General features: G+C 41.7%; 1 protein-coding gene across 1 annotated transcript in view; it reads left to right on the top strand.

The window, feature by feature from the left end:
• URB1 (URB1 ribosome biogenesis homolog) overlaps positions 1–19476 on the top strand; it is a 54101-nt gene that overhangs the window by 15309 nt on the left and 19316 nt on the right. Inside the window, 13 exon segments of the mRNA XM_054195972.1 lie at positions 498–648; positions 3142–3264; positions 5373–5485; positions 6697–6816; positions 10152–10268; positions 10928–11066; positions 12151–12321; positions 13539–13735; positions 14284–14508; positions 15050–15229; positions 16264–17119; positions 18355–18556; positions 18763–18940. Coding sequence (XP_054051947.1) covers positions 498–648; positions 3142–3264; positions 5373–5485; positions 6697–6816; positions 10152–10268; positions 10928–11066; positions 12151–12321; positions 13539–13735; positions 14284–14508; positions 15050–15229; positions 16264–17119; positions 18355–18556; positions 18763–18940 — 2772 coding nt within the window.

Below are 19476 nucleotides of genomic sequence, written 5' to 3' on the forward strand. Positions count from 1 at the left end.
TTAAAAGGTTAATAACTGATGTAGTAGTAGACTACATTTCTTAACAAAGCTGTCTGATGGAAATGCAAATAAAATTTTGTTGTGAGATAAATTTGTGGCATTGGCAGCGATTGTGCTGCAAATGAATTCCAAGAGCAGGCTCAGAAGTGAATTATCCTTGTGGTTCAAGGAAATCGTAGCCAGCAAAGTTCATTCAGAGTTAGAAGTTACTAGGCAAGGTAGCACTTGGGTTGAAAATATACCATGAGGATAAAGAACCAAATGTTAAATTTTTCCCAGGAAACTTCTTGAATAAAATGTTTTTTCCAGTATTTATGTTCTGCAGAAGTGAAAGTACACTGCTTGATTTCAGATCTTTTTCTGATGGCATACAAGATCAGTTACTACCTTTGTGAAGAACAGCAACCAACTTCTTGTTGGTTGGTTGTGAATATTTTTATCACAGTAGCTTTGTCTCATGCAGGAGAGCTACTGCAATTTACTCATTTTGCTTCTAGGTTCTACCAGATATGAACAACATAGTGGCTGCCTGGCAGGCCCTTCTGAAGCAAGGGAAAGAACACCATGATGGCCAACAGGAGAAAAGGGAAAGCGATATCTCCACTGTGAAGGAGACGACTGAGACAGCAGAAGTTGCTGAACAGCATGGTAGGCAAATCAGGTGGAGTTACCCCTTCCTACATGTGTGTGAATGGATGTTGTGAAATCCTCATCCTGTGTAAGGTAGTTAACTTCAGCAGAGTCCAGATGTCACTTATGCATTTACTATTCATCTTTGCATTGTTCAGTTCTCTGGGCAGTTTAATTCTGACCAGTGTCAGAATTGCCTACGAACGCAGTTTGACAAATAGTCTGCCATTGCTACAAGGAAGTTAAGCAGTTTTCCTTTCTGCCATCGCAGAATCACAGAACGGTTGAGGTTGGAAGGGACCTCTGGAGGTCATGTTGTCCAACCCCCCTGCCTAAACCTGGTTGCCCAGGACCATGTCCAAACAGCTTTTTAACATCTCCAAGGATGGAGACTCCAACGGCGCCCCTGGGTAACCTGTGCCAGTGCTCAGTCACCCTCACAGTAGAAAAGTGTTTCCTGATGTTCAGAGGAAAACTCCTGTGTTTCAGTTTGTGTCTGTTGCCTCTGGTCCTGCCACTGGGCACCACTGAAAAGAGCCTGGTTCTGTCCTCTTTGCACCCCCCCTTCAGGTATTTCTATACGTTGGTGAGTTTCCCCCAAGCATTCTCTTCTCCAAGTTGAATGGTTCCAGCTCTCCCAGCCTTCCCTTGTAGGAGAGATGCTCCTTTTCTTTCATCATCTTTGTGGCCCTTTGTTGTACTCTCTCCAGTGTGTCCCTGTCTCTCTTGTACTGGGGAGCCCAGAACTGGACACAGCACTCCAGGTGTGGCCTCATCAGTGCTGAGTAGAGAGGAAGGCTCACCTGACTTGACCCGCTGGCAATGCTTTGCCTGTTGCAGTCCAGGATACTAGCAGCCTTCTCTGTGGCAAGGGCACATTGCTGGTTCATGTTCAACCTGGTGTCCACCAGAACCCCCAGGTCCTTGTCTGCCAGTCTGCTTTCCAGTTGGATGGCCCACAGCATGTACTGGCGAATGGAGTTGTTCCCCTTCTTGAACTTAATCCTCCTGTTCTTGACCCATTTATGCTAGTAGTAGTATTTTGCACACACAATAAAACAGGTAGGGAAACTGATATGTCTGAAAAATAATTTTTTGAGGGATTTTAGGTTGGCCAAGTTATTTTACCATGAGTTCATTTTTTTGAAGTAGTTAGTTACTGTGGCTACACAAATGCTTGTGTTGTTGTATCACAGGAGTAAAAGCATGCAAGTGTTGGAAGAGGGAGAGAGGGTTGGAGTGAAGGCTTCAGTTTTTCTCTCTTGAAACCAGGATCTGTCCTGAAGGACTTGCTTTCGTAGTCCCATTGCAGGGAACTGGAAGTTTTAGTACTCTCTGTAGCTTGGCTAGCAGCCTGCAATGTTTTACTTACAGAGGGAAGATAAATCTATAGCCAGTTCACAGGGCATATTACACAGTGAGACTTCCTGGAGCAGAGAGTTTTTCAGTGTATGACCTTCTATGTGAGGCTTTGGGCAGCAAAATAGTTATCAACACTGACACTCCAAGGCTCTTTATTGGTAGAATGCCTGCTGAAACCAACGGAGCAGCTCATCTCTAAAGTACTGTAGCTGTAGTTTCTCTGCATACTAGGGTGATGATACTGTATCACTTACTCTGGGCTCACCTTTTACAGCTTTGTTTGCACTGTGGCCACTAGAGAATTCTTTTGTAATGGGAGTTGAGACTCAGGCAAACAAAGACAAAAGTTTATGCATGGCATCCATCCAGTTCTTCATGGCTCCCTGAGGGAGACCCAGTTAACAGGCAAAAAGTAGGTGTTAAAAAAAAAGTTCTGGCTGCCCCTGCCCTTCATTTCTTTTGCTTCCTTTCATTAGTGACTGGATAACAAGTAGCTTTTATGCATCCTCATAAACTAAAAGAATGTTTAGCTGCTGAAATGGCTTTTCCTGAGAAGTAAACAGCTGCCTTAACTGGGGTTGGTGTTTCTCTTGTACAGATATTTGTTGTCTTCTTCTTGCCAAGAGGTCACGTTGAGAAAGTATTATTTTGAAAGAGGGAAGGCAAAGAAAGAAACCTTTAACTGAAATAAAAAATTAGTGTACTGTGTCCTGCACTTCCCCAGTCAAACCTACCTGGCATTAGGTAAAAATAGTGTCCCCGGAAACCAGCAGCCTGACCGTGTCCTTGCCTTCACTTTTTTCTGTTGCTCAGCCTTAAATTGAACAGCGGTGGGACTGATTGGATTCTTATAGTGAGAATCCAAATGTTGAGATTGTCTTTTATATATGTGAGCACTTTAAATGTCAGTTTAAGCACTGAATAAGCTAGTTTAGTTTTTAAAATATTCACACAGGAATGCTGGGGAGGGAAGCTGGGGATTCCATTTTTTTCCCCCCATTCTTGTTAATGAGGAAGGTAACTGATCATTTCATATGCAAGTCTATTGGAAATACAGTTAGTAATTCCCATGTTGGATAATGCTGGTGCTACACTTTGCTCTTTTGGTATGAAGGAAGAAGAAACTAATTATGTAAACACTTTGTTTAGGCTCAGATGATGCTGAGACACTGTTCCTGAAAGCTGCACTGCTTCAGGTCATATGCCTTTATCAGAAGGTTGTGCCCCACTTGGTAGCACGGAGCAACTTTGATTTTAGCAAGCTGCTAAAAGGTATGTGATAGGTATTTCTATTACCTTCATTTCTTTCTCTGGATATTTACAAAGTCCACAGCAGAAGAGAGTGTTTGCTCTTCTGTGTAGATAGAGGAAGAACTGTTATCTAAAAGTAACTCATTTTAGTTTCTTACTTGTGTTGGCATTTATTGTTGCTATTTTTGCAGTACTTTGGCACTCTGCCCTCTTAAATTCCATAGCTGCTCTGCTACACTCAGTTGTTGTAAGTGGTAGGTTGCCCTACAGTCTTCCTCTTTGTGTGTCATATTCTTGCAAAAATTTGGTCTTTATGGGGTTTTAATTCTAATGTTTCTGAGGAAGACTTATGTCGAAGTCTTAATGAGATTTGGGTGTGTAATTCTCCTAGACCTATGTCAACAATCCAACATAAGTAAGTTATTTCCAAACTCTTCTTAGCTGCAATGACAGAATTTTTTTTTAACAGTATAGTTCACAGAAGTTTGGGGTGGGGGAGAAGCACATACCAATTCATCTGTCTCCTCTGGAAAATGTTTTAATATTCAAGTATATTTTCCATTTGCTGTGTTTTGAATTACTTTATCACAGTTTGGCAGTGTGTGGGAAGAAGAACAGTATTCTGTATGGTGTTATCTCCTGTGGAAAATCTATATGAGGAAGCACTTTAGCAGCGTTGTTCTATTTTTGTCTCTGATGTCATGTTCACAGAGGGTATTCCTCTACATATGGCAGAAGTAAACAGAGACGTTCTGTACCTCCTTAATGCAGCAAGGATGATCAGCCACCAATTACGGGCTGTGGGCAAGATCCTCCAGTACTGCTTGTGGCACAATAAATACAGCCATTTAAAATTGGGACTGAAGGAGAAAGCAAAATGTTGTTTGGGCATCATTGCTGTCTGTGGGCCACTAGAGCTTGTAGGCCACCAGAGCAGAGCAACTATCTGTGTTTTAGGCAGGTCTGGCATGTATAAGAATGGGCGTTATGTAAATGCCTTGGTTGAAATTTGCCAGGGGGAAAAAACGGGCTTTAAATTAAAAAAACCCTGTGAATCAACTGTCTCATGCTTGAGGTTTTTTTCCCTCTGTCAAAGCATGTTTAATTGGCTTGTATACTTGGTGACTTACCAAGTCACATACCCCGTTTATCCCATGATTTTTAGCATTGGTCTGCTTTTTCAAAATGGACAAAAGGCAGGACACCTTTTTATGAGCCACGAGTCTCTTTGATGGTATGTTTTGTTACAGTATAAAATAATAAAATTAAAAAGTTGAATAGAGCAGAAAGTTTCTCAAACAAATGTGATGAAGTGAGCCTGTATATTAATTTTGATGCAGATGATATGGTAGAAAATGATGGTGTAAATTAATCTTGAAACTTTACTCTCTCAGATGCCAGCTTGAGAGTTCTGTCGTTCCTTCCTCTCACCCGATTGAAACATACACTCCAAAGGCAGCATATTCTTCTACCTTGTAGCAATATGTGCTTTACACAGCTGGTACAGTTTTATTGTTTGGTCTTACTATTGGCTAGACTGTGTAGTGATGCTGCGTTTTTAAAATTTATAGTTGTCTCTAACATGGACCACGAAGATACTACACAGACGATGAAAAGCACACTGAAACAAAAGCTTTATACAGTTGATCTCTGTATATAACTTAATTGTTAAAGGCTGTTAAAGTGTGGGCAGGACAGTTTTGGAGCACGTTGCAAGGGTCTCTGCACAGCTGTAAGGTGAATAATTCTGACCAATTATTGCTGTCCAGCAATTTATTCTCTGACTAGAGACCAATATTTTGGTCTCTAGTTTATCCATCCTCTTTACTTCCTGTGGGACACAGCTTTTCGGGGTCACTGGGACTGATAGAAGAGATTTTGTATTCCCATGTACCAGTAATGGCTTGTGCTGAGAACAGGTGTTAGTCTCTCCCCGCTGAGGGCTGGATTCCAGCCTTAAATTGGCCAAACATAACCATAGTGTGTCTGGGGATGTCATGGTATCAAAGTTTGTGGATTGCCAGCTTATCTCACAGTGGTGGTTTGAAACCCTAAATAATTTGTGTTCCTGAAGTCTCAGGAAAATATACCAAAATAAAGTTGATGACTGTATTGCTTTCAAACCTCAGGTATCGTCACTGAAAAAGGCCTCCGAGAGGAGGTTCCTCCTGTTCTGCAGCACCATATACTGAAAGTAGCTTTGGAACTTCCTGCAAATAAATTTGCCTGGTTCAGAGTACAGGTAGGAAACCGCAAGGCAGATTTATGTTTCTTTAGCCTCTTGTCCTCAAGTCTTTACATCTGTCACTGCCTAGTTTTAAACTAGTCCTAGTTGTAGGAGGTGATCCTTTTGTAAAACCAGTGAGAATTATAGTCTTAGCATTAGTGAAGAATCCTGTCTGAGCTGAAAAGTTGTTCTACAAGGACAGAAATTTTTGCCTCCCTGAAGAGGGCTGGACAATGGTTCCTTCAGCTCTTCCTCTCCTTATGGAGGGGCAAGAGTGGGAATTTGCTGGTTTCCACTTGTCTGTAAAGCCTGAGATTTCAGACCAAGGGAATGAGCTGCTGGTAGGAGCCATCCCACACAGTCCTGGGGAAGATTCTGTTGTTTAAGGCTGTCCTTCCTCTCCATGATTACAGGAAACCTTCAGGGCCCCTGCTCTCTTTTTTACTGCAGGCTTGTAAAGTAAGAGAGCTGTTGGCAGCCTGCTTCTCATGTCTGGAGAAAAGAGTGGGCCTAGCATTGGGGGGAAGCAGAGAGACGTGTGGGTGTTGTGACTGCGATCCTGCTTTGTAGGAGATTTTCTGTCGTTTCCAGTTGGCCATAAAGGAAGACTGAGGAGGGTTAAGAGCAAGCAAAGGAAAAACTGGAAACAGGCAAAGAAGTTAAAGTATTTTCTTTTGGCTTTGCCCTTCTAGTATAGACAGATTTTAACAGAAAAGTTACAAGCCAAATCTGGCGATGTTATAGAGGGTTACAGTTGTTAGACATCAAATGCAAGTCAGTGAGAAACGCAGGGGAGGTGGCTGAAGGATCGTCATTTGATGTTCAGACAGCATTCGACATCACTGTGACTTGCATTGTTTTCCTGTTCTTTGGAGATCAGTCTCTTAAATGATTATATTTCTTATTCAGACAGTACTTGTAGGAAATCTGAATTCTTGGGGAGAACAAAAATAGAAGTAGGGTGGATGGTTGTGGAGGAATGTGGCTTGGACCTTGGACCCTTTTATTGGTATTTTTGTTACTCCTCTCTTCTTCCACTTTCCAAAAAAACGTTGTACTCTATTTTCTGAAAGCAAAGTAGTATAAATGATGCCATTGATTTCTGGCCTTGGTATTTTTGGGCAGGTCTATAAAATAATATACTTTCATTACATATCTGCTTCAGTGCAACATAATTCTGTAAAGTGTTGCTGTACCAGGGGAATTTTAATATATTTTTCTTTTAGAATGTTTCTGAGACAGAGAAGGCATCTGGTGAAAAATCAGTATTCTATTTACTGATGAAAATGTTTGTTACAAGTAACCATTCTCATCTGAAAATTTCAACCAAAAAGCTGATCATCAAGGTAAGTGTTTGATCTGAAATATCGGGATATTCACTATATCTTATTAATCTAAAATTTCTGTGCTCCAAAATTTTTCTTAAAGCTGATACCTTTACGGCATACTTGTGTGGCCAACCATTGTCTTTCCTGTTTCTGAGGCTGTTCTTGGAAATTTCTGTAAGATAACTACCTGTTGGCTAAGTATTCTATGAAAGTAAATGCTGTCAACTGAATTTGCTGCAAGTTGATGAAATAGTAAGGAAAATGTCTTTAATGTTTACCCACCCTCTCTTGGCTGAATTGGTTTTGATACTGTAATAAACCGATGTAGTTTGTACCTGTAAAGGTCTTGACATTGATCAAGAAGAGATTTTTTTTTTTTTTGATCTTTCTCTTTTATCTTCATTTATTTAATCTACACTTCATCACTGCAACCTTCCTAAAGCCTTAGCTAGTTTGTTCTGGCCTTGCAAAAAAGTCCTGTTTGTTACAGTCTGATACAAGCTCTGATGCAAGGAGTACTGTTGCCTTAAAAATGAATTAAAATCCCCTTCTGTGCATTTAAATAAGTTATATGACTTTTCAGAAGTGCTGATCAACTACAGATCTCATGAGGGCACCAGTGGCTGTCGGTTCAAATATCTTTTTAAAACTGGGCATCTTCTGGTTATCGAAGCTGGGGTAGAGACCTACAATAAAAACAAACCCAACCAAACAACTGTCCCCGCTAAGAGAAGATCCAAAACGCTGTTCGAAGGCCTGAACAGAGCTCCTCATGCAATGTCCCATAGTAATAGTGGTATACAAGTCTGTATACAGCTTTTTGCATTTAATTTCTGCATTTAGTTTCAATCACAGGGTGCAATTGTAATGTCCAAACCACTGCACCAGAGTTACAGTGATTGAACTAGGTTCTAGTTGCCCTTGATCGCCATAAGGGATTAAAGGCAGGTTAACTTTGTCCCACAGTAATGAATATCTCAATCAGAAGCTACCCGGTACAGTTTTCCTAGTGTATTTGGATTCTTTTGCTGAGTGGAGACGTGGGCTGCCTGAGTCATTCTTGTTTCCTCTTTTAGATTCAGTCCATTTCATTTTCTCTGAAGAGAACACATGAGCAGTGAAGTTAGGGCAGTCGTGTCAGCAGAAAGGGTGCTAAGAATAGATGTTAATGAGTGTGTTTTGCTTATTTTTCAACACAGTGCCATATAATCGGAAGGCATGTTTTTGGATTTCACATTCTGTTCCTGCCTGTTTTCATGAGAGCTGCAAGTGTATTTCTATTTCAAGACTCTGCCAAAAATAGTTAATTATTTAAAAATGAATCCTTTTTTCTTTTTTTTTTTTCTTTCTTTAAATGAATTATCCTGTCAGATTCGTGTAAGCAGCGATGTTATTTTTATAGCTGATGGTGGTGTACACAGAGTAAATGTAGACCAAATGAACTGTGATAACTTCCTTTGTGTGTGGGGAAAAACAAAGGCACGGACAGATTCATCCCACATAATTACAGTCACTTAACATAGATTCCAGAGTTAGGAAGCTGGTCAAGGTTTCTTCTGTTGTTGAGAGTGAGGGGCAGGTGGTTCTACCACTGTGCTGTTCAAATTGCCTGTCATCTGGATTGTCCTTCAGACAGCCATTCCTCTTCCTCCTCTTTTCCCTCCTCCTCCTCTCTTTCTTTTACAGACGTAGCATAGGGTCACCAAGTTCCTAATTTGGGTGCCTCAAATAAGGGCATGAATTTAGATAGCATGAAAGTGGGCAAAAATTTCTAAATATTTTAATGCCTGTTACTTGACTGTGGTAAAATTGCATCTACCTCACCACCCACAGTAACTGTGAGTTTGCCTACGCTTCCTTCTGGACCTTGCTGTGGTCACAACCCACTGTTTGTTTATTTGACGGTTTACCTATCTGCCCAACTGTTTTAAGCACAAGTAGATTTATGTTTATTTTAGCAGTGATTTTCCTTTTGTATTACCTCAGTAGTTTTCAAAAGCCCCCCTACAGGCTGTTTTTAAGGGTATGGCACTCTTTGTTTCTTGCTATAATGGTATAAAGAAGTACAACCCTCTTAAAGCAGTATAGCCTGCTCCCCTGAATTTGTAAGATTTACTGCGGTGCAGGGATCGAACGCTCTGTGTCCAGACAACTTTGACCTCGGTAGGGCTTGTGCTGACTGACTGCTGACAACAGAAGGACTTGACCAAAGTCTCCTAGCCTTTATCCTGGCTTTTACCTTTGTCTGTGTCTTGGGGGGACCTTCCTTGCCAGTGTGTGAGACAGAGTTGTAGTAGCCCACATTGTAGGGAGCACATCTTTTGTTTCAGGCCACTTTGCTGAAGCTGTCTGACATATAAGGCTTTTTTGCAGGCTGGGACCAATGAGATGGATTGGCCCTGGCTGTGGCTCTGTACTGTAGCAGGCTCTCTTCCTCTCTGTCCCTGCACCGTAGGCCTCGAGCAGTGAAGCAGCAGAGACACTGCTGCAGTGAGCAGCCCTGCAGGTAGCACAACGGCCCCTGCATCCGGTACATGGTGCCCTGGCACGTGCTGAAGCAGGTTCCTGTGCCCTGAGTTCTTCTGGAAAAGTCTAGCGTTCCACATGCATGGGAATGAATGTTCATAGTGAGATCGCCATGTGCTCGCTGCCCAGCCTGGTGAATAGCTGTTGACAGCGTAACTTGAATGGGGTGCATATGGGATCTATCCCATACACATGGTCAGTGTGAGGGCAGGAACCAAGTGGAGTTTACTGGGTTTGTGCTGCAGACAGCAGGTGAGAGAGGGAGAGGCTCTGAGAAGACAGGAGCAGAAAGAAGTTGCTGTCAGCTGATTTTGCCAGTTTTGAGAGAGTAAGCCATGTTTTGTCTCTTAGTTTGGTAGTTCTTAAAGCCCTCCTTTCTCTGCCCTGGGACGGTTTCCTGCCCTTTTCCTACAGAGCCTGTGTGTCTCTGGCAGAGCTCAGGGGGTTTCACTCGTCAGCTGTAACATAGTCGTGCCTCACTTCTTACTGCTCTTGCTCAGAGACCAGTAAGCAAATAGCCGTGCTGAAGATACTAGGCCTTGGTCCTAGTTAGGCTGAGGTCAGACTATACAGTCTTGGGAGATTTTGTTTTAAAAAATGCATTCAGTTTTAGTAACTGTTGAACAGTTAGAATGGCCCTGGTGAGTGGGAGTAAGGCCTTTTGAACTGTGGGGGTGAGAATGACTGATATTTCTTTTCATCAGCCTGCTCTTCTTTTTTTCTTCCCAAGAAGAGGAAAACATAAAGTTGCTGTACAAAAAGATCTGTGCTTTTTTGGGGTTTTGTATTTAAATTGTTATGGGTTTTTTTTTTTGTTTTCTGGTCAGGTTTTACGTGACAGTGGAGTGTTTGAGTACACATGGAAGGAACTTTCAATTTGGCTGGAACACTTGGATAATACAAAAGAAGACAAAAAGGAAGCAGTGATTCAATTTTTGGAAAGGGTAACAACTGTTCAAATTAGCTGGATAAACAATGCCAAGAATAGCGTTAATGGAAACTAATTATTTTGTTGCTATTGTTGAGAAACCTGTCAAAGATCAGTGAATGAATTCTGAGAAAAGCAGTGTTTGTAATTCTTTATACAGAGCTGGCATCTTTCTTGTCTTGGGTGGGAGGACAGTGAAATGATTTGGAGGAAAATTAAATCCAGAAAGATAAATTGTTATTACAGCACTGTTGATAAAAGAGTAGAGTGTTCTGTATGTGGGTAGCTCTTATCTCCTCTTTATGTGGCAATACCTGCCAAAATTATTAGACCTGAATAAATTGTAATCTTTCACAAGAAAAGCTGACATTTCCTGTTTGCTTTTCAGGATGTTAAATGCCCAGTGCTTCCTTTTCGTTGCAGTTTCCCAGGGACTCAATGTGTGGTAGCACTTCAGGTGCAAAATTGCAGTGAACATTTCTTTTTCCAGCAGACCCAGCGTCCCATGTACAGCAGTAACCATAGGCAGATTCCTGCAGGAATATATGGAAGTTGTCCTCCTAAAATTTTCCCAGCTTCTAACCACTTTTAGAACATAGTCTTTCTTTACAAGATATGGATCCTGTAGACCTAATAGCTTGTGCGCTTTACTTTTCTCTCAACTTTTGTTAACAGATCCTGTTGAAACTGGTGACAAATCCCTATCCATATACAGATAAAGCAGCAGACCTTGTTCAGGAAGCCAGTATGCTCCAAGTTAATATGTTTAAACAAGACTCTGATAACGTCAGCATCCCCATCTCTCACATTGACGGTATGTGGTTATTCCCTGAACAACAGAGAGTTACAAGACCTTGTGCTAAATTTTCTAACCCTAATATGCAAACTGACGACTGCTAACTATGGAAATCCTGCTTAAGTAAGAACCTATTGGATTCAACCCTCCAGTTGTATTTAGTATCAGAAGTAGAAGTTTGAATTGCAAAGTTACCTCTTTACCCCCAGAAGTAATTTCTGATGCAGTTTTGCCATTTTAACAGTATTTTAAATTTCTCTCTTCAGGCTTGTGCAGCTGCATTTTCTAACTAAAACGAAAACTATTACAGTTCCTCTCCCTGGGGCTGCTCATCCAGGAGGAAGGGGCTGGGGTGCCCTGGGAACTTTATTACTCCCAGGCACACAACTGCAATTTTGCTGCTTCTGCTGTCTGGGACCAGTCACAGCCCTACAGCAGACAAACTAAAAAGTTTGCAGATGCTGACACTTGGACAGCTTACCATGTGCTAGCTGTTCTGCTGTAACAGTCCCTGCGTAGGATTTTGCAGTATGTAAATGTAAGATAATTGAGATAGTTTTACACTTGGTACCAGGTGGATCAGTTGCCTTGAGTTGACTGTATTACAGAGGTGTAATGTCAGCCACGGAATACATGGTATCTTCTTTGTATGTTAAAGCTGTCTTTGACTCTTTCATGACCAAGACTTGATTCTCTGGACATACAGAGCTGTGAAACTTTTCAAGGACTGCTCAGGATGTTCTTTTAATTGGGAAGTGGCTGCTTCCTTTGTACTTCCCTGTACACATTTCCTGTCACTTTTTCGCTCTGATCATCCTTACCTGCTGTCATGATAGCAGTAGCTGATGCACCTCTTTCCTTCCCTTACTTCTGTCAGCTGGACAGCAATGTTGAAAGGCAAAAAGTAAAGATAAAAACACAGTAAGAGACAGTGATTTTTACAGTTGTATTTAGCATTACATGCTAGGCAAATGTGTCTCTCATTCTTTTTTCTGCTTTAGGAATTCAGAAGCTGCCTTGTATTCCTGGAGTGTTGGATTCTGCCTCTGTTGTTTTCTAGTTAGTCTGAATCCTCTCCTTATGTTTTTTCTTCACTTAATAGATGTCCTGGATATGGTGGATGTCCTAATTGAGGGCAGTGATGACTTAGATGAAGAAATTGGTCTCACTTTAAATGAAGACATGATTATCCAAACATTTCCATTCAGTGCTGTTGTCCCTGCTGCATTAGAAGCCAGGAATATACTGTTGCTTCAGACTGAAAATGGAACGGGTACAGACTTTTTTGTTTCTATGTATCGTCTATGCTAGTGACGTGAAAGTGGGATCATTCTTACCCAATAAGCTCCTTGAGACGTTTTATTATCTTAATTGCAAGCAGAAGGAGGTGCAGATTTATGGTGCTCCCTGCTCAAGAGAGGCATTAAAGCTTATGAGGTGCTTCTGTCCTATTTTCCTGCCTTTAAAGAAGCTCGCTTATTGTTTCTGGATTAGGAAAAATAGATGTAAATGCAGGCACTCTATAAACTCCCATTTGACTCTGGGGAGCTCCTAGTGTGGGAAGATAAACTTGTCCAGGTTAGAAAAAGAGAGCCCACCTTTCCCCTATGAGATACAGGGAAGTGGAGGAGGAGGATGACCCCAGGCTCTGAGCACGGAGGGGACTGAGGAGCAGTGCAGAGACACTGTCCGTGCATGGGCAGTCTTGGCCTGGAAGCAGTTGTGCTTCAATAACAGTGTTGTAAGCTCAGAGTATGCATATTGTGAGAGGAAGGTGGTTTCAATGGCTGTAGGCAGCTACTCCACTGAGACCAGTCAGTAGGGAAGAGAAGACAGGACGTTGAATAGAAGATAGATGCGTTTTCCGAAGAAAAATTCTTCAGATATGAAGCTCCAGGGGGTGAATGTTCCAAAGTTCTACCGCCTCCTTGAGGAAAGGATTTTGTGCACCTCAGAGGAGGATTTGCCAACCACACAGCACCTCACTAAGTCCTATGTATATTTGGCTGTTGAGTAGCACCTAGAGTGGAACTGAAAGTCACAGTTCTGAAAGAAAATCCTCCATATTTAACCAGTGCATGTTAACCTAGGTGTGTTCTCCCCAGTACAAATCAGTTCTCCTATTAGGTGGTGCTTTGCTGGGGTCCTTATCCATCAAAATACAGACAAGTTTAGCATAACACAGTAAAAGCGGAGATAGTTTTATGCTTGTCGGGAAGGAAACAGGCCAACCTAAGCATATATCTTAAAGTGGGGTGATTATTTACTTCAGTGGTGACTACTGTATGGAGTATTTTTCCAGATACCTCAGTGGGTCAGGAGCACTTGCCTAGCTCATCACAAGCACCTTTTAATCCTATTTGGTAGTTTTCTAGATGATGCTATATGGCCTGTTGCCCAAGTCTTAAGGAAAGAGGGCTGCCCTAGTGTCTGTGCTCATGCAGATTACTTCTGTCAACGGGTTTCATTTTTTTTATTTTGCTTATGTAGGAGCACGCATCGTAGAATATCTTGTTGCTGTTTTCACTGACCTCCTGCACTCCCAGAGAGAACCCCTCGCCCTCTGCTTGATGTTCCAGCTCTATGATAAAGATCTACAGTCCCTGAAAGTTTCTAAGTATCCTCAGCTCTACCGATTTAACCAGTACTATAAACTCTGGATACCCCAGCAATCTCAGGAACCTGTGGTACGGAATACCTGAAGTCACTTGAATGCTTGAGCCAGTATTTCTATAAAACCTCACAGTGTATAAAGGTTACATTTCCATCAGAAAGTGCATTTACATTAAGCTAATTCTGTATTGCTTCTTGATGACATTGGGACACAAATTTGCTTAAGGGCTTTTCTCTAATGACACAAGAAGTCCGTGCTGTGGTTGGGAAGTGAAGCCAGGGCTCAAGGGTTGTACACGATCACCCAGACTACAGCTCCTCATCTGGAAGAGTGTGTGATGTGGCCCAAGGATCCAATTTACAGTGGCTGGAGTTCACCCAGGTGTGGGTTGGGAATGCATGGTCCGGCTGTGGTTTTCTGTTAGCCCAGCAGTGACCATATACAGATTTGCCATGGGACACCTTTGACTAGCTCTGTGATAGCAGGACTGTACACGTATGCTCCTGGAGCTTCAGTCCCACTTCCAGCACAGAACTAATTTCTAAACAGAGGTAGCTAAAGAAACTTTCGATTCATACTCATCTTTATTTATCTCTTATGTTTTTTTTCCATTTTGAACAGTTTAAAAAATGCAAAGATGTATGCAAAGAACCTGCTGTGGCCCTGGATTCTGTATTTACCACTTTGCTAAAGAAAGCCTATGAGAGAGGAAGCGATACCTTACTAGAAGATGATATCCAGACAAAATTGAGAGACCTGGCTTCCCAGCTCCCGCCTGAACAGCTTTTGTTAGGAGTAAAGCATGTGTTACTATACCTGAAATCCACAGTGGAGAACTTTGGCAGTGTAAGAGCAATATTGTGATGATATTGTGAGTTAGATTGTTTTATTTTAATGCAGCAAGTACAACTGACTTGGCTGTTAAAACTTAAGGATCCAGTTCTGCAGCTTTTTTACATACTCAGCTCTCACTGGGGCTATAGAGCACCAGACAAACCTGCACATAATTTGTAAACAAATATCCATCCTTGTAATTATTGAGGAGTCTTGGATTTACTTTGCATGGGTTATCTTACTGAATTATGTGTAGTGCAAATAGACTCCAGATTTTAGTCCAGCTCCTGGGTTTCCATAAGAAGCCTCCCCAGAGAGTGAAATTCATTGGCCTGTGTTACACCAAAAGTCACAGTGTAAATGAAAATCTATAAATATTTATTTGCCACCCTGAGACTTTTCTTAGAATCAGATTTCTATAGAGGGGAGTGATTCCTTGCCCCAGAAAAGGTTGTAATCTATGAAGTTCTAATTTCTGCTCCTGTTGGATAATTATCCTTCTGCTCCCATCCTTCTCTTTTCTCAACTTCCAAGATGTCTGTTATTTTCACAGCTTGGTAGAACTTTTGGTCCTCACCTTGTTGACCTTTATATGGACCTGCTGAGCAGCCTGTTGTGCCGGGGAAATCAGATAGAGTTGGATAGTCAGCAGAAACGAGAAGAGCATCAGACTGAATCAGATCTCTTTATGGATGAGGAATCTCTGATTACAGAGGAGTCTTCAAATGACAAGGTACCAAATCCCTTGATACACAGGCCAGAAGCTCACCTGTTAGTAAACTTTGGTTTTATTTATTCTCTAGGGAAATAGTCATAATTTTTGCTGAATTAAAGCAAATTATCTTAGACATGAACAATTTTTTGAGCACAAATTATGTCAATGTCTTTTCACCAACCACCAAAGCATGGAACTGTCTAAAGGTGACAGAGAACAGGGGGTCTAGCAGGGATCAGGCTTTGTGACTGCTATGACTTGATAATAGCCATGAGGATTTCTGGGATTTCGTTAGGATTGAAGTGTGTCTGTCATATGCTTGCTGTATAAGGGCTTGAGTAGGATTTTACTGCTTTGTAGAAGCATTACTATAGCATTTGCCAGGTCCTCAGAAGGGCAGGGAGTGAACAGGATATCATACACTCTGTTTTTCACAGAGTTGTATTGAATGAAAGCAGGTTGATGCAGAGAGATGCTGTTAAGGTCTAGGAGGAGGAATTCAGAACTTTGAACATGTGGTCCGGCAGTTATGAAACTACTGTCTGTAGATTTGACCAGACTCCATCATCCACAGTCTCACCCCTGAGCTGGAATACAGTCAAGAGAGGTCCTGACAGAGATCGCTCACCTTTGCAGAAGAAATTCTATTCCCTAAGCCCCGTATAAAGCCTGTTTATGAAAATGATGTACTTGAAGGAATGAATTGTTGCCCCCCTTTCATCTGTTCTGTGGATTTGTGAGTGGAAACTAGAATGGAATTGGATTGACAAACCTCAGAATATACAATTTTCCCCTGGAAATGTACTTAGACATGTGGAGAATATTGAGTGAAGGCGTGCCTCCCACATTATAAATGTTAGAAGAATGGTATTTACGTGCTTGTAGTTTGTTAATAATTTTATTCTCTGACCAGTTGATAGACAATTTCATGTTCAGTAATTGTAATAAACATGCTCTGGAAAATAGGCAGATGAACGATTTTTATTTTTTTTTTTTCCCCCTCCAAAGTATAATTATCCATTCAGTGATATTGTTACAACCATTTGTTACAGACATTAGAAGATACGCTCATGTTGATTTTCAGACATCCTACACTGGAGAGTTGGTTCCTGGCTTTAGAACAACGTTCTCTTCCTCAGCACAATTTAAACCCTGTCACTGTGAAGCTCCTGTCGGCTCACCTCAATTCCGGTGTGCTCCAGCTGCTGAAAACGGGTGCCCCGATGTTGCAGAGCATGGATCACAAGCATGTGTTATCGAAGTATTTTGAAGCTATCACAAAAAGTGTCTTGAAAGAGCTAAAGGCTGCGGGGAAAGACAGAAACCAGGTCTCTCCCAAGAAGTCTCACCAGCTGGAGGCTCTGGAGGAGCTGCACATATACATGGCTGCAGCTCAGCTGAAGGAGATCACTTTAACCATGCTGCGACTTCCTGAGACGAGCTTGACTACTCAGAAATCTGAAAAATCCCCTAAAAAAGGGAAACAACTAAGCTTCTATGGACAGATTGTGGTGCAGCTCCTCACAGAGAGCTACCAAAAGCAGCCCCAGCGAGGAGAACTACTGCTGTCTACAGACCACATTAAAGCTTTGGGGATATTGATGTCAGCATCAGTCAGCAAAGATTTGGAGAAAGTTTTCCTTCAGGCTCTCCAAAGCGAGCCAGTCCTTGCACACGCAGTCAGTGTAGAGGTGCATGTTCACTGCCTTAACCAGAGGTCAGAAACCTCCCTTGCCATTGTAGGCATGCTGATAAAACACTGTAGGACTCACCTGCTCCAGTTTGAGCTGTGGTGTCTCAGCAGTGCCACTGGAAGGTACCTCAGGGAAAACATGGAGAGCTTCCTTCCACTCATTTATGTGTATTTGCAATGCAGAGACCAGTTTGATTTCACCCGACCTTCCGCAGGTAAAGCCACAACTGATCCCTGTTTGTGATTCGGGAGGCCAAATTCTCAGTGTAGGCTCTGCTGGCCTTAAAGTCTTGGATCCTCTGCACAATAAGTAGAGGTGATAAAATTTACGTGTCTAACTTCTAATGATTCTCTTATAAGTACCTCTACAGCACAAAAGGTAAAGGACTGTTGTGAAGGGTGACTGTTAGACTGAAGCAAAATACTGTTACGGTAGTTGTTGCCCAGTTTTCTCTTTTGAAGCCCTTATTTAATACTTAGTGCATGTGGAAATCTGTCTTCATGCTTATCTTGGTTTAGTGTAGGAGGTAAAAACTTTTTCTCAGGCATAGATAGAACACTGTCTGGTGAGTGGAATGCCATAGCCATATGGTTTTGCAGAACGTGAGCTTTCACTTTTACAAGTGTAAGGGTCCGAAAGTTTCTTCTAAAATAAATCTCCAAGAATAGCTTCTTACAGTAATGCCTTCCTAAGCTGGCAGTCCAAAACTTTCCAATCCAACAGCAGCATTAAATTGACAAGACTGTTAAATTTTCTACTGGCAAAACTATGAGTTAGGATTCAACTCGACAGAACAGGATCACTTTGATTCCATTTCTCTTATTGTGTAGAAATGTGAATAGCAACAGAAACAGGCTGACTGTAACTGTTGGTGGAGAAGGCTTAGCTCTATCTAGGAGAAATTCAAGTAGTGAAAAGACCTTGTCAGCACACAGGAAAGTAGAGGATGGTTTAAAGAACTAAGCCTTTCTCTAGCACCTAATGCACACCAGTGGTTTCGTGCTTGAGCCCTAGAAGGGGAAACTGCTGTCCGACTGACTTGATTTATAAGGTATCTGTTAGCTGTCTGTTGATGTGAGAGAAAATTTCCTTTGAGCCAGGGTTAGAGAACTGGTACGGTTTCGTCCTTCCTGAGATGCAAGGACAAAGCCTTTTATCAGGAAGTTGTCCCTCTTTTGAAGGTCTGCATTGTTTGCTCATGTCTAATCGTTTCAGCTGTGTGCAAGTGGTTGTCTGGTACATATGCTAAATACTTCCTAATGGTGCTATGGAGCAACACAGAGTGCGCTCCTCTGTAGCAGCTTAGCAGCTACTGTAGTGTAATTTCCTAGAAACTAAGTAATCTGGAGCTTGATTAGAAAAGCAATTTTGGATTTTTGTAGTTATAAGTCTGTTGTGGCTTAACACACTTAGATGGTGAAACCTGTGTCCCCTGCTCTCTCCCAACAGTTGCCTCAGCTGTTATACCTGTCTTGAGGAAAGCTCTGTGGAAGGAGCTCTATGGTATATTTCAAGACACAGAAGCATTGCAGGAGACCACTGTGAAACTGCAAGTCCTTTCGAAGCTGTTGCCATCTTCAGAAAGCAAAGGGCTGCAAAAGCTTATTGACCGGCTTCCGGCTGCTCTTGAGAAAGCAGAAAATAACGAGAGGTAGGCAAATCCATTTGCCTTGTTTCAGGACTAGGTTTGTCCTGTGAAGCATTTTGATAGATATGCATGAATGCAAATACTGTGAACAACAATCATATCCTCTCCTCCAGATGGTCTGTCACTTCAAAGCTTTGGCAGCAAGACATCTTTAGGATATATACAAAGCATGTTATAACATTAAAAAATATATAAATATCTTTCTGCAGTTGGACAGTGGCAGATGCCATATCTAGGGTGCTTGAAAACTCTGAAGAGCTGCATTCCTGGAGGAGACGCCTGTTGTCAGCCTGCATGAAGGGGTTAGTTTTCATGTACAACAGCAGTAAAGAAGAAAGCAAGCAAGAAATGGAGAAGTCCATGCTGCTGAGGCTAGAAGAGTTGTTGGTGAGACTTCTTATCTGCACTGCCAGAATGTGACTTTGTGCATATATGTTTTTATGCTCTTGTATTTTGGGTAAACGTAGACTTTATTTTCTGTTTTATAGATTATGGCTTCTGTGGGCTTTTAACAGCTTTTATGGAGTTAACTTAGCCTTGCCTAATCCTTTATAAGAAGCAGTTTTGAGTTGTTCTTGATGATGGCTTTCTGTTAACAGTCCCCTTTGAAAAACAGTTTGAGGTATTCAAGAGTTAAAAATCAAAGGTTGCCAATGCATGTTTTTATTAAAAAAAAAAGAAGTGATACAGGTACTTCCAACAAGACCCATGCTTTCTGAAGTCTGTGGCAGAAATCAGGTTGATCATAGAAATCCAAACTTTAATCATAAAGAACACTACTTGATTATTCCCTCTGTACTACTGTTTCTTTTGTAGTTCAGTAAGGTAGGTGGATCCCTGTAAGACACAAAAATGAAGGTCTGCAGGCAGTGAATGCAGTTGACCTCTTGCTGGCTTCTGGTGACACTCTCTGTTAGTGCATG

Source organism: Rissa tridactyla, chromosome 1 (genome assembly GCF_028500815.1).
Source record: "Rissa tridactyla isolate bRisTri1 chromosome 1, bRisTri1.patW.cur.20221130, whole genome shotgun sequence".
Taxonomy (NCBI): Eukaryota; Metazoa; Chordata; class Aves; order Charadriiformes; family Laridae; genus Rissa; species Rissa tridactyla.